Source organism: Pseudorca crassidens, chromosome X (assembly GCF_039906515.1).
Source record: "Pseudorca crassidens isolate mPseCra1 chromosome X, mPseCra1.hap1, whole genome shotgun sequence".
NCBI classification, from domain to species: Eukaryota; Metazoa; Chordata; class Mammalia; order Artiodactyla; family Delphinidae; genus Pseudorca; species Pseudorca crassidens.
This window is the reverse complement of record NC_090317.1, coordinates 109,357,150-109,370,776: the sequence shown is the minus strand read 5'-3', so window position 1 is coordinate 109,370,776 and position 13,627 is coordinate 109,357,150. Positions and strand designations below refer to the sequence as shown.

General features: G+C 35.8%; 1 protein-coding gene across 1 annotated transcript in view; it reads right to left on the bottom strand.

Moving 5' to 3' along the window:
- Nucleotides 1-295: 295 nt before the first annotated feature.
- The window catches only part of LOC137216712 (melanoma-associated antigen B10-like), a 54,395-nt gene continuing 41,063 nt past the window's right edge, over nucleotides 296-13,627 (bottom strand). Inside the window, exon 3 of the mRNA XM_067722751.1 lies at nucleotides 296-988. Within this exon, the coding sequence (XP_067578852.1) occupies nucleotides 296-988 (693 nt within the window). The remainder of the gene's footprint in view (nucleotides 989-13,627) is intronic.

Genomic DNA, 13,627 nt, shown 5'->3' with positions numbered 1-13,627 from the left:
AAATAACTAAATGAGATGGAAAATTTCCCAATTCTATAAAATAGTAAAACTCTTACTCTTAAACCTCATAAACATCAATAAATGTCTGATTTACATCATTCATAAACTCAGACTCTGAAGCTACTTAAACTTTCTACTAAAAGGAGCAACATTTAGGCAAATTTATCCAAGTTACTACATAGAACAGGAGCACAAACATGTTATATACTCTGTTTTCTCCAGCCCTGCCCCAACCTTCCACTAATGAGAACATTAGCTGTTCTCTTTGAACATGTTAAATAATCTTCCTCAGCCTTCACTCAGGGCAGGAAAAGCTGCTGGCTATGGCCCTGGAGCGCACGCTGGCCAGGGCAGCAGTGCCAGCCCTGGCTGCAGCCCTGGCTCGGGCTCTCTCTCCCTCATCTCTCAAAGCCTCTTCATACCAGGATGGGAAGGCAGTGGGGACCGTATCATGGATCTTGGCCAGAACCTCCAGCACTTTCATCTTGCTGGTTTCAGCGCGGGCTCTCGGGCCCCACAGAAACTCATAGCATGGAGGATCACTGTTGGCCACCTGGCAGTACTCCAGGTACCTTTCCTGCACTAAATCTTTGGCGATGAGCTTCTTGGGCTCCCCACTGATGAAGTTATTCCTCCCAGCATACAACCCCATTATATTCAGCAATTCCCAGACTTGCTCCTCAGTGGCGCAGTTGCCCTTCGTGAAGATCACACCCAGAACAGTCATCAGCACACCAGTCTTGGGAACCTCTCTGTCATCACTCGGCTTTGCATCATAGCTTAGTTCCAGTTTATTGACAAGGACATAAATATTCCTGTTGGGATCCACTTCCTTCACGTCAAGGCCAAAGACCAGCTCCAAATGCTCAGAGGCTTTCCTGAGGATCTTATAGAAGTGATTCTTGTACATCTGTATTACATTTCTCAACATATCCGCCTTGGTAACGGGCTCTTTCATTTGATACTTGTACAAAATCCTTTGGATTTTCTAAAATGATGATCAAATTTACAACGAATAACTTTTGTTTCTTTTTAATAGTCCTAAAATTTATTTATTTTTGTATTCTTATCCTCTGGCTATGCATTCCAGTCCAGTGTTGAACAGTAGAGTTGGTAGCATTCTGCTTGCTGTGTCTTCTTCCTTACCTTAACGGGAATGCTACTAACACTTTGTGTTTCACATTTCAATTCTTTTGCTGTAGATTTTAGGAAATGAAAATTCCCTTCTAATGTCAGTTTGCTAAATGGTATTACTATGCATTAGTGTTGAGTTCTTTTCAAAAGCTTTTTCTGCATTTCAGTACATGGTCAAAGCGTTTTAAAATTTTATCTGTTAATGTGGTAATATTTTAGGCAGTTTTTTCCTAATGTTATATCATCTTTACATTTCTTGGATTCGGCCTCATTTTTCTACATTTAATTCACTGCTGTATTGAAACTTCTATGGGTTTATTTAGGATCTTTGCCTGTGTGTGGGTGAGCTTGGCTCAAGTATTCTGTTTTCGGGGTGTCCTCAGCTGGTTTTCTTATCAAGGAAAGCTAGCCTGGGAAAATGAGTTGAAAGATTTCCCATCTTTTTGTATGCTTTGGATGTGTTTACATAAGATAATGGTTCATTTTTTGCTTATTATATGGCAGAACTGCCTTGTCCTGAAACATTTGAAGGTGGCTGGAGCTTTGAGGAGAGTTTCAGTTTGTATTTCTCAATTACAGTTTTCTATTTCTCTTTGGATCAATTGGGTAATTAATATTTTTTCTAAATAATGGTCTATTTTCATTGGGGTTTCAAATTTAATGGCAACATGTATATTCTTTTCATTGGAGAAATTCTCAAACATATACAACATAGAGAGACTAGTGTAGTAAAACCAGTACATCTGACATTAGAATCAACAATTATCAATACATAGTCAGTCTGGTTCCATTTATACCCATAGGTACTCCAATCTCTGCCACTGAAATAATGAGAAACAAATCCTAGATATAATACCATTTCATCTTTAAATATGTCAGTACCGGTTTCCAAAAGGTAAGTACTCTTTATGAAATATAAACCTTATATGGTAGGATTATACATATTCTACCTTAAAAAAACTAACTCTGTGATATCATCAAATGTCCAATTACTTTTCACATTTACCTGACATATTTTTTAAATGTTTTGTCCTTGAATTAGAGTCAAGTAAAGTCTGTTCATTGTCATTGTTTTTTATGTCCATTAATTTATAGATCTTATCCTCCCCCGTCTCCAATAGATACATTACTTCTTTTTCCTTGTCATTTTGTTGCTGTTGTTCGGGGGAAAACCCTCATCTTATGTTCAGTCCGGTTTCGTATGGCCTGGATTTTGCTGATGCCAACACTGGTGTCCTTCTCCCCGTGTATTTCTTTAAATCGGTTGAAGTTAGATCAGATTAAGGTTTAACTTTTTTCTCTTTGTTTTTTTTCTTCTTCTGGAAAGACTGCTCCATAGGTGATACTGTGCACTTTTATTACTAGGAACCTAATGTCTGTCTCCATTTGTGTTGATGTTTGCAGTCTTTGAAGATTAGCATATTTATCCATTAACTAATTGAGAGTTACACAATGTTAATTTTCTCTATCATTCCTTCTGAATTTATTAGATGAAATATATATTTATGTAGAAACCTATCCTTGTCCTCCATTTGGTAATATTTATACTGTTCTCTTAGAATATTTAAATTCCTTCTGCACCTATATTTTGTACAATATTATTCAACTAATATCACTTCTGTTTCTTTCTTTTGTAATTGATGATAACTATAAAACTGTCAGTTATATCAGCGTTTTCAAAGAGTAGGCTTTTGTTAGTTGGCTTCATTGTCTTTTTTTTTTTTTTTTTTTTTTTTTTTTGGCGGTACGCGTGCCTCTCACAGTTGTGGCCTCTCCCGTTGCGGAGCACAGGCTCCGGACGCGCAGGCTCAGCAGCCATGGCTCACGGGCCCAGCCGCTCTGCGGCATGTGGGATCCTCCCGGACAGGGGCGCAAACCCGTGTCCCCTGCATCGGCAGGCGGACTCTCAACCACTGCGCCACCAGGGAAGCCCTTTTTTTTTTTTTTCATTGTCTTTTAATTAATCATTTCTACACTATTTCATACATTCTATTTTGGGGGGTTTAATATGGTGCTCCTCTAGTTTCTTGAAATTTTTTGCGTGTTTTAAATATTTCTATTTTTTTTTGTCCATTGGGATTTCAATTTCAATAACTATATTTTTATTTCCAGATATTGTTTTAGTTCTTTTTCAAATTAGCCTGTTCTTTTCCCTAATTTCTTATTCCTATGGTCTCTATGCTTTCTATTCTCTTTAATGGATTTTATTTTTAAATTGAGTTATAATTGACATATAACATCATAATAGTTTCAGGTATACAACATAATGATTCGACTTTTGTATATATTGTGAAATGATCACCACAATAAGTCTAGTTAACACCCATCACCACACATGGTTACAATTTTTCTTGTGATGAGAACTTTTAAGATCTACCCTCTTAGCATCTTTCAAATATACACATACAGTATTATTAACCATGTTGCCATACTGTACATTACATCCCCGGGACTTATTTATTTTATAGCTGGAAGTTTGTACCTTTTGACTACCTTTATCCATTTTGCCCACTCTCCACCCCCTGCTTTTGGCAACCACCAGTAGTTTCTCTGTATCATTGAGTTCATTTTTTTTTTTTATTCTACATATAAGTGCCTTTCTCTGTCTGACTTATTTCACTTAGCATAATTCCCTCAAGGTCTATCCATGTTGTTGCAAATGGCAAGATTTCCTTCTTTTTATGGCTAAATAATATTACATTATGTATATATATATATACATACATATATATATATATGATATTTTCTTTATCCATTCATCCATTGGTGGACATCTAGGTTGTTTCCATATCTTGGCTATTGTAAATAATGCTGCTATGAACATGGGGGTGCATATATCTTTTCAAGTTAGCATTTTCATTTTCTTCCAAGAAATACCCAGAAGTGGAATTGCTGGATCATATGGTAGTTATATTTTTAGTTTTTTGAGGAACCTCCATACTGTTTTCCATAGCAGTTGCATTATTTTTTAAATAAATTTATTTAAGGCTATAAATATCCCTCTGAGTACCACTTGGGGTGTTTCCCACAAGTAATGCTAATAGAGCTTTATGTGTAGTGCTGGAATTTTTTACAAGCTGAATGTCTCTGTATTCCTTATGTTCTTAGAATTTTTTGAATATCTATATACATATATATACATACACACACACATATACATGCAAACACACACAAATACTAGTAAGTGGAGAAAATTATTTTGGAGAAGGATGTGAAGAGGAGGAGAGAAGCAGAGAATTATTTAGAGAGGTTTCAGGGTCCCAGTGGGTGTTTTGCTTTGTTTTGTTTTGGTTATATATGATATAAGAGACTTGAACACATTTAACTGCTTATGACTGAATTGAGTTTTTCCTAGGAGTGAAAGGAGAGTTTCACATTAGAAAATCAAACAAAATAATTACAAATGCAACTGTCAGAGATTATTCAGGAAAACAGAAGTTACTTTCAATCGATAACTCAGGTAGAATTTAATGCAAGAAATTGGTTACTCAAATAATGGAGAAGCCAAACAGGATAGAGTCAGGAAAACCAATACTTTGCAACTTGAGGAAATCACTCCCATCTTTAGGATAGAGAGACAAAGAGACGAGGTAGTGTTACTGGAGACTGGGAGTTGGGGTCAGCAGGATCCAGAACCATGGTTAACCAACATATTGGGGGCTAGAGTCATAGAGAAGATGTAACCATTGAAGGAGAAGCCACTTGATTCAGAGAGAGAAAGGGAGAAGGAGAAAATGTCTGACTGTTTCTCTCCTCCTGGACTATAATCTGCTGGTGTCCTTGTTGCCCGATCCTTGATAGTAGCCAAATATTGGAGAACCTAGGAGCTGCAGCCTGCAGGAGTTATCTGCAAAACACTACAGAGCAGAGCAAAGAAAGAGTAAGGAGTGGCTCTGAGGGCAAATAAGTATAGGGCTGGCATAACACAATGACATATTAAATGAGACAAATATACAAGTTGATAAAGAAAATTGTTTTATACAAATCAATATTGATTCATGATAAAAAGAGATGTTATCAAACTAGATAATGGATATCTACCAAAAAAATACCCTCCATTGCAAACATCATACTTAGTGGAAAACCACTGGAAATTGGGAATTAGATAAGAATGGCTACTATCACTATTTTTTATTCCACATTGTAAAAGAGACACCTGCCAGCCCAGTAAAAGGAAATAAATGAAATAAAGGAGTTAGAGATTGGAAAATGAGACCATTTAGTTGTCAGTTCTCCCCCAAATATCTCTAGGTTCAACAAAATCTCCATCAAAATCCCAGAAGGCCTTTATATTTTTTTAAAGAAATTGATATACTCTAAAATTTATGTGGGAATACAATGGACAAGAATAGCCAAAATGACTTCGAAAAAGAAAAGGAAATTTGGAGGACTGACACTACTTCATGTCAAGACATTATAAAGTATGATAATCAAGACAATGTGGTATTTTTGTAAAGATAGACAAATGGCTCAATGGAACGGAATAGAAAAACTGGCAATAGACTCTAACATATATAAACAACTGATTGTCAACAGTGGTACAAAGGCAATTCAGTGAAGAAAAGATAGTCGTTTCAAAAAATGATACTGGAACAATTGGAAATATACACACACACTTTGATCCATTACTTTCACTGTACAAGAAAAATAACAAAAAATGGATCACAGATCTAAATGTAAAATCCAAAACTATAAAACTGCTAGAAGGAAATTTAGGGGAAAGCCTTTGGGTTCTTGGGCTAGGCAAAGATTTTTTGGCTACTACTTCAAAAGGACAATTCATAAAAGAACAAATTGATAAATTGGATTCCACCAGAATTAAAAACATCTGTTCTTCAAAAAGACACTGCTAAGAGAATGAAAAGACAACTAATAGAGTGGGAGAAAATATTTGCAAAACATATATATGGTAAAAAGCTACCCAGCATTTATAAAGAACTTTTAAAGCTCAATAATAAGAAAACATATAACCCAATATAAATGGTCAAAAGGTTTAAACAGACAGTTCACTGAAAGACAGTTAAGACTGACAGAGAAGCACGTGAAAAGATGCTCAACATCATTAATCATTAGGGAAATAAAAATTAAAATCCCAATGAGATACCACTACACACATATCAGAATATGCACAGTAAAAAGACTGCTCATACCAAGTATTGCCAAGGATGTGAAGGAACTCTCAGAGACTGCTGGTGAGGATGTAAGTTGGTACATCCACTTCGGAGAACAGTTTGGCAGTTTCTTAAAAAGTTAACCACATACCTGCAACATGACCTAGCTATTATACTACCAGGTATATTTACCTGAGAGAAATGAAAGCTTATATCCATGCAAAGATGTTTATATGAAAGTTCATAGCATCTTTATTTGTAATAGTGAAAAACTGGAAAGAACTCAAATGTCCATCAACAGAGGAATAGATAAACTTTGGTGTATACATACAATGGAACAAAGTATTGATACATGCTATAACATACATGGCTCTCTAAATAATTATTTTGAGTGAAAGAACATAACACATAACTCATACTGTATGATTTCATTTATATGCAATTCTAGGAAATGAAAACGAATGTATAGTGACGTAAAGAGTATCATTCAGTGGTTGCCTGTGGACTGGGAGGGCTGTGAAAGAAATTACGAAGGAGCATGAGGAACCTTTTGGGGGTGATGGATATATTCATTATGTTGATTGTGCTGGTTGTTATGTGAATGTATTCATATGCCAAAATTTATCAAATTTTGTGCTTTCAATATATGCAGTTTATTGTATGTCAGTTACACCTTAATAAAGCTGTTAAAAATTCTAGAATGAGCCAATCCAATCTATAGTGGAAATCAGAACTGTGGAAGAGGAATGATGTGGAGGTGGTCTATTGGAATTGGCTGGGAAAGGCATGACTGATCTTTGTGAGGTGGTGGAATAACACTATATCTTGATGGGGATGGGTTACATATGTGTATGCATTTGTACATTTAGGTTTTGTGAATAGCCTCTATGAATATTGTATACATTTAGGTTTTGTGAATAGCCTCTATGAATATTGTATAAGAATTATAAGAATACGATATGATTCAGAATAGAACAACATGAACTTTAAGAAAACAGGAATACCCAAGTTTTACTGATAATGTTTAATTATCCACTTTATTTAACGCATTGGTGAAGCATAGGTTAAGTATTACTTAATCCTTCTTAGCTTTGTATACACCAAGTATTTGAGTAATTTTCCATGCATTTTCCCTTTTCACATGGCTGTGATGGTATTGTATATACATCCTTCAACTGATCTTTCTATCTTTTAGACATTTCAGAGCCCATCTTACTCCTTCATCTAGAATCGATTCCTAATATTTGTTGGTCATAATTAACCCCATCCCAAATATCACAATAACAAAAAGAACAAGGTAACATTGCTTTGTAATTAAGGCTAGATAAGTTCTAGATGAGCAATTTTTGAAGCCAGACTGTTAAAAAAAAATGTAGGTAGTTTAACTATTTACAGTGTTGCTGATAAACGTTCATTATTACCATAATGGAAGCAAATTACTGTAAAATTACCATAAAAGTACAGGAAATATTCAATAAGTTACTTAAAATGAAAGAGAATAATAAACTAACTTATGGCAAACACGTTTATGTGGCCTCAAGGCATAAGCCCCAAAGAAGAGAGTCAGATGTAGTGCGTGAGATATTTGTATATTATCTATACCCTGTTACAGAAAGATAAGCTTTTTGACTGTTCATTTCACAGGTAGGTGGTATTTTGCTCAAAATAGACTACTTCTCTTTGAGACTGCTCACCATATTGATCACTGGGCTTTACCTAGGCATTTGATATGGTCATTCTCATGTAGATCATATTTTGATATTTACGTTTTTTTAAACCCCAAATCAGCTATTAAGATCTAACTTATTTTAGCAAGTAATTCATGTAACAGGCATCCCTACCCCATCTCTACTACTTCTGTTATCCCTAAACTCCATATCTCATCAGTGACCCTCTACCCATCAGCAAAAACACAGCGTCTTAGGACAATATCTCATGTGCTAATATTCACCATATTCTTAATCTCTGCCCCATTCTTTAAGACTTAACCAATTATGAATTCTGTTTTTACATCTGTCTCCAGGGATTAGGCTCGAGAATGAGTTGTGATTTTTGGCAATATAGAATTAGCTTTAAAGAACAAAAAAAATATTTCTATCATCATATAACTTAGATATAACAACCATCAACATTTTTATTTTCTGCTTATCTTTATTTTTTAGCATACTGCCTAGCAATTAGGAAAAAATGTTAGCATTGCCTTTCTCGAGTTTCTAATCTAAAAACAGGAATAATAGAAGAGGAAGCACAGACTTCAAACATTCTCAAACTGATAGCACTGTAGTGAATGTCCAAAATCTCTTTTTTCATGTTGACTTAGATGGGTTTTTAGGGTCCAATCCTAAGTACGCCATCATGCTGATACTATCTCTGAAAGAGATTTAATAGTATTCATAGTCTGCTGAGCTAGGAAAGTTTCTTAAAGGATCAAAAATGTCCTCTAATTCTAGCTTCCAAGTTTCCCGTAATGACGTCAAGTGCAACTGCATAAAAATGATTTACTAAAACTGTGCCTATTCTTTAGAGTAGTCCTTGTTGTTTGGTGATAGAAATAGCTTTGTGATGATGTCCAGATCTCTGACCCCACCAGCACCAGTATCCTGGTCAACACTGAGGCCAGCAAATTAATCCTGATGCTGATGAAATCCAGGGAGAAGATATTCCCTGTTCTAGCAAGCACTATAGTAGTATAGATAACTATGACATGGAATTGGTAATACTGTTCTGTGTATACAGAACTCAGTGATGCTATCTGTCGCATCACACCTGGATGTAAAACTGCATGTCCCTTCTTCTCCATAGGAGCACATGTTTGAAATTGTGCAGTACTTAAAATTCAAAAGAGAAAATACATGGGGAAGGGGATAGGACAAAAGCCTATGACAGGAAGTCATGAAATTTTTCAGTAGTTAAATACCTTTGTTTCCCCCATGTTCTTGCATATAACACCATACAAACATTGTGTACAACTATTTTAGATAATTATATAAGATAATCAATGCAGATAATGAGTAGAATTAATTTGTTGCCTACAATTTTAAATTGTTTATTCTGCTTAAATACAGAAGAAATTCAGACTTAGATAAGTAATTAGCAAAGGAGCTTATAGTGATGTGGCTTAAATATTCACACATATTCCTCAAATGTATGTTAATAAAAATATATAAATTTATATATAACGTAAGTATATAAATAATACTGAAATGTATATAAATTTAGATCTAAATAATGTATACCTGTGTAATATATACACATATATGTTATTCTTACAGTTCTGACAACATTTAAAGTAAAAAATATGGATATAAACAAGTAAAAATAATGTATATGTAACAATAGAGAGTTCAATTTTATCATCATTACTTAACCTTAGTGAATTTGATGTTCTGTTAAAAAAAGAACACAGTGCTACAAGGAGACAAGTTAAAATGGTTGTAGCGTCACTTTCATAAATAACTGATATCAAAACTATATTCCTTGATTTACAGTTTCACTCTTCATCATGTTACGTATCTCACATTTTAATCATATATTTGAAGCTAGTTAAATGATTTGAAGAAATTCAGACTTATGATACATATTAAAACAAAAATAGGAGCAAAAGGAAAATTTTAAATGCTTTTTTTTTTCGGTCGCGGGCCTCTCACTGTTGCGGCCTCTCCCATTGCGGAGCACAGGCTTCGGACGCGCAGGCTCAGCGGCCATGGCTCACGGGCCCAGCTGCTCCGCAGCATGTGGGATCTTCCCGGACCGGGGCACGAACCCGTGTCCCCTGCATCAGCAGGCGGACTCTCAACCACTGCGCCACCAGGGAAGCCCTTAAATGCTATTCTAAAGGCTAATTTTGTTTGTTTTTTGTTTGCAAATAGGAAAACAGAGGTATTTGCTGCTGTCAAGAGCTGTGAAGAAGCTAAGATTTTTATTCTTCTTGCAAGCTAACAAGTTAGCCTGTCACAGTTTCATGGATGCTGGCAAAAAACACAAGACGCTTGGGTAAGAGATAAAGAACGTTATTACTCAAAGCAATAGTAGTAGCCAGAGTATATGCATTTTCTTACACTGGTTATCCAAGTCCCAGTAACCAGAGAGTGACATGGAGAGGTCCAGGTGACACCAGAACATACAGTGAGTTGCATTGCAGGAAAGGAGCCCTGTGCTTAGGAAACCTGAATTTTGTATAATGGGCAGAAAGCATGCCTCCCCCCTGCTCTGGAGACATTATTTATAACTTCCAAGGCTGTTTGATACACAGACTTTGTTGAAAATATCAGACAAAGGGCAGCCAGTGCCTCACAAGATATGCAGAATAGCAAGTGACCCATAGAGAATTGTCCCTAAACATTATATGTTCTGTTTAATAGTTAGTCATTTGTATAGTTGATTTTCTCCTCCTTAGACATAAACTTTTGGCGAAGTAATATGAACGATTTACTTGAGGAGAAATCACCTTTGCAAAAATGTATTCTCTCACTCAATCCATTTTCTTAACATCCATCTGGTGCATATTTTATTGGGAGAAAGTAAACAGTAGGACAAAAATTAAAGTCCATGTAAACCAATTTGTTTCAGGAATTATATGTTTTAAGTGACAGTTGACTCACAAAATGTACTCACTATTGTAAAGCTTATTCCAGGTGAGTTTCTTCAATTAGAAGTTAAAGCTTAAGCAAAATGAAAAAAGGTCCTTTGTTTTTCCATTTTGTGAATCAAAATAAACTGTCTGTGAAAACATCTATGTGCCCCTAAATGGAATTAATCAAAGATGTAAAGGACAGATAGGTGAATATAATGAAAGCTATAGGGTTAGGAAAAATCTTCCTTCCTCTTATATTTTACACACACTTACCATTAGTACGTGACAGGTAGATGTTCTTGAGTGCTCTGACCCCAAGGTTCTCAGCTTGTCAATGGCACAATAATAAGCATTCATTTCCTTCTCTGATGAAGCATATTTTATATTCTCTAATATCCTGTAAATAAGGAATCAGTGAGATATAATAACACCTGAATCCTTACCACTGTTCTAATGGGGGTAGCCTTTGGTTACAGGGAGATTTTTGAAATATTAAATATAAAATTAGATTTCAAAATTTACCACTTAGCATTCTTTTTTTTTTAACATCTTTATTGGAGTATAATTGCTTTACAATGGTGTGTTAGTTTCTGCTTTATAACAAAGTGACTCAGCTATTACATATACATATATCCCCATATCTCCTCCCTCATGCGTCTCCCTCCCACCCTCCCTATCCCACCCCCCTAGATGGTCACAAAGCACCGAGCTGATCTCCCTGTGCTATGTGGCTGCTTCCCACTAGCTATCTATTTTACATTTGGTAGTGTATACATGTCCATGCCACTCTTTCACTTTGTCCCAGCTTACCTTTCCCACTCCCCATGTCCTCAAGCCCATTCTCTACATCTGCTTCTTTATTCCTGTCCTGCCCCTAGGTTCTTCAGAAGAATTTTTTTTTTTTTTTAGATTCCATATATATATGTGTTAGCACACGGTATTTGTTTTTCACTTTCTGACTTACTTCACTCTGTATGACAGACTCTAGGTCCATCCACCTCACTACAAATAACTCAATTTCGTTTCTTTTTATGGCTAAGTAATATTCCATTGTATATATGTGCCACATCTTCTTTATCCAATCATCTATTGATGGGCACTTAGGTTGTTTCCATCTCCTGGCTATTGTAAATAGAGCTGCAATGAACATTGTGGTTCATGACTCTTTTTGAATTATGGTTTTCTCAGGGTATATGCCCAGTAGTGGGATTGCTGGGTCGTATGGTAGTTCTATTTTTAGTTTTTTAAGAAACCTCCATACTGTTCTCCATAATGGCTGTATCAATTTCCATTCCCACCAACAGTGCAAGAGGGTTCCCTTTTCTCCACACCCTCTCCAGTATTTATTGTTTGTAGATTTTTTGATGATGGCCATTCTGACTGGTGTGAGATATCTCATTGTAGTTTTGATTTGCATTTCTCTAATGATTAATGATGTTGAGCATTCTTTCATGTGTTTGTTGGCAATCTGTATATCTTCTTTGGAGAAATGTCTGTTTAGGTCTTCTGCCCATTTTTGGATTGGATTGTTTGTTTTTTTGATATTGAGCTGCATGAGCTGCTTGTAAATTTTGGAGATTAATCCTTTGTCAGTTGCTTCATTTGCAAGTAATTTCTCCCATTCTGAGGGTTGTCTTTTGGTCTTGTTTATGGTTTCCTTTGCTGTGTAAAAGCTTTGAAGTTTCATTAGGTCCCATTTGTTTATTTTTGTTTTTATTTCCATTTCTCTAGGAGGTGGGTCAAAAAGGATCTTGCTGTGATTTATGTCAAAGAGTGTTCTGCCTATGTTTTCCTCTAAGAGTTTGATAGTGTGTGGCCTTACATTTAGGTCTTTAATCCATTTTGAGTTTATTTTAGTGTATGGTGTTAGGGAGTGTTGTAATTTCATTCTTTTACATGTAGCTGTCCTGGGAGCTATTAATTGCCTATAATTTCTGGTCTGCTGTCTAGCTGCAAAACAAGCCCCAAGGGCCAAAAAAAACCCCACACACACATAAATTTAAGAGCTGGCAGTTTGAAGTTCACAAGTATGAATCAAGATGGTAAAGGTAAGAGGTGGGATGCCATCTGTGTCTGCTACAACTATCATCTTACAGATTCAGTCTAGGGTTTGCTTCAACCTCTTCAGGTTCAAAAAAGAAATCATGCAAACACTTTTCATTGTATTGGGCTCCTCACATGTTTTCTTAACCTTTCAAAAATAGTGTAGAATCAGCATGTTTAATGCAAGTAAATCTACATCCAGCATTGATCTTAGATTTCCTATAGGGTTCCTATTACAAAGAAAATACCACTGGTTCATGACCTTTGCTTATGGAAAGGCACAATTTGGACTCTTTGTTATATTTTGGTCCACTAGCTTTGCTTCAAATTACTTTGTACATTTAGTTTAAAATTCAGCTCTAAGGGTTTTAATTTCGGCCCTAGTCCTCTAGTCTTTTTCACACAAATCACTATGTCTTTCTCCTCATTTTTCCTCAACTTAAACATGAGTCTCCTATTCAATTTGCATTGCCTTTAACCATACTATTTTCTCCCCTGACTTAACTGATTTGCCCATTCCTCTTTCCCTGGCTGCACTACTATTTGCTGAGGAATTTTTTACAATCCCACTACATCCTCAAGTCACAAAGTTATGGGCATGATGGCAGCAAAGAGCTTAGATATCTAGGAAGAAAAGTTGGAGTGAGGGGCTCTTCATGGAAACGAAAGTGAGAAGGGGCATGTAGAGGGGAGTGTGATGCTACTACCTTTCAAGAAGTCAAGGTAAATGATGATGCGATTGTGGATGATTTTCTGTCTTTCCCAA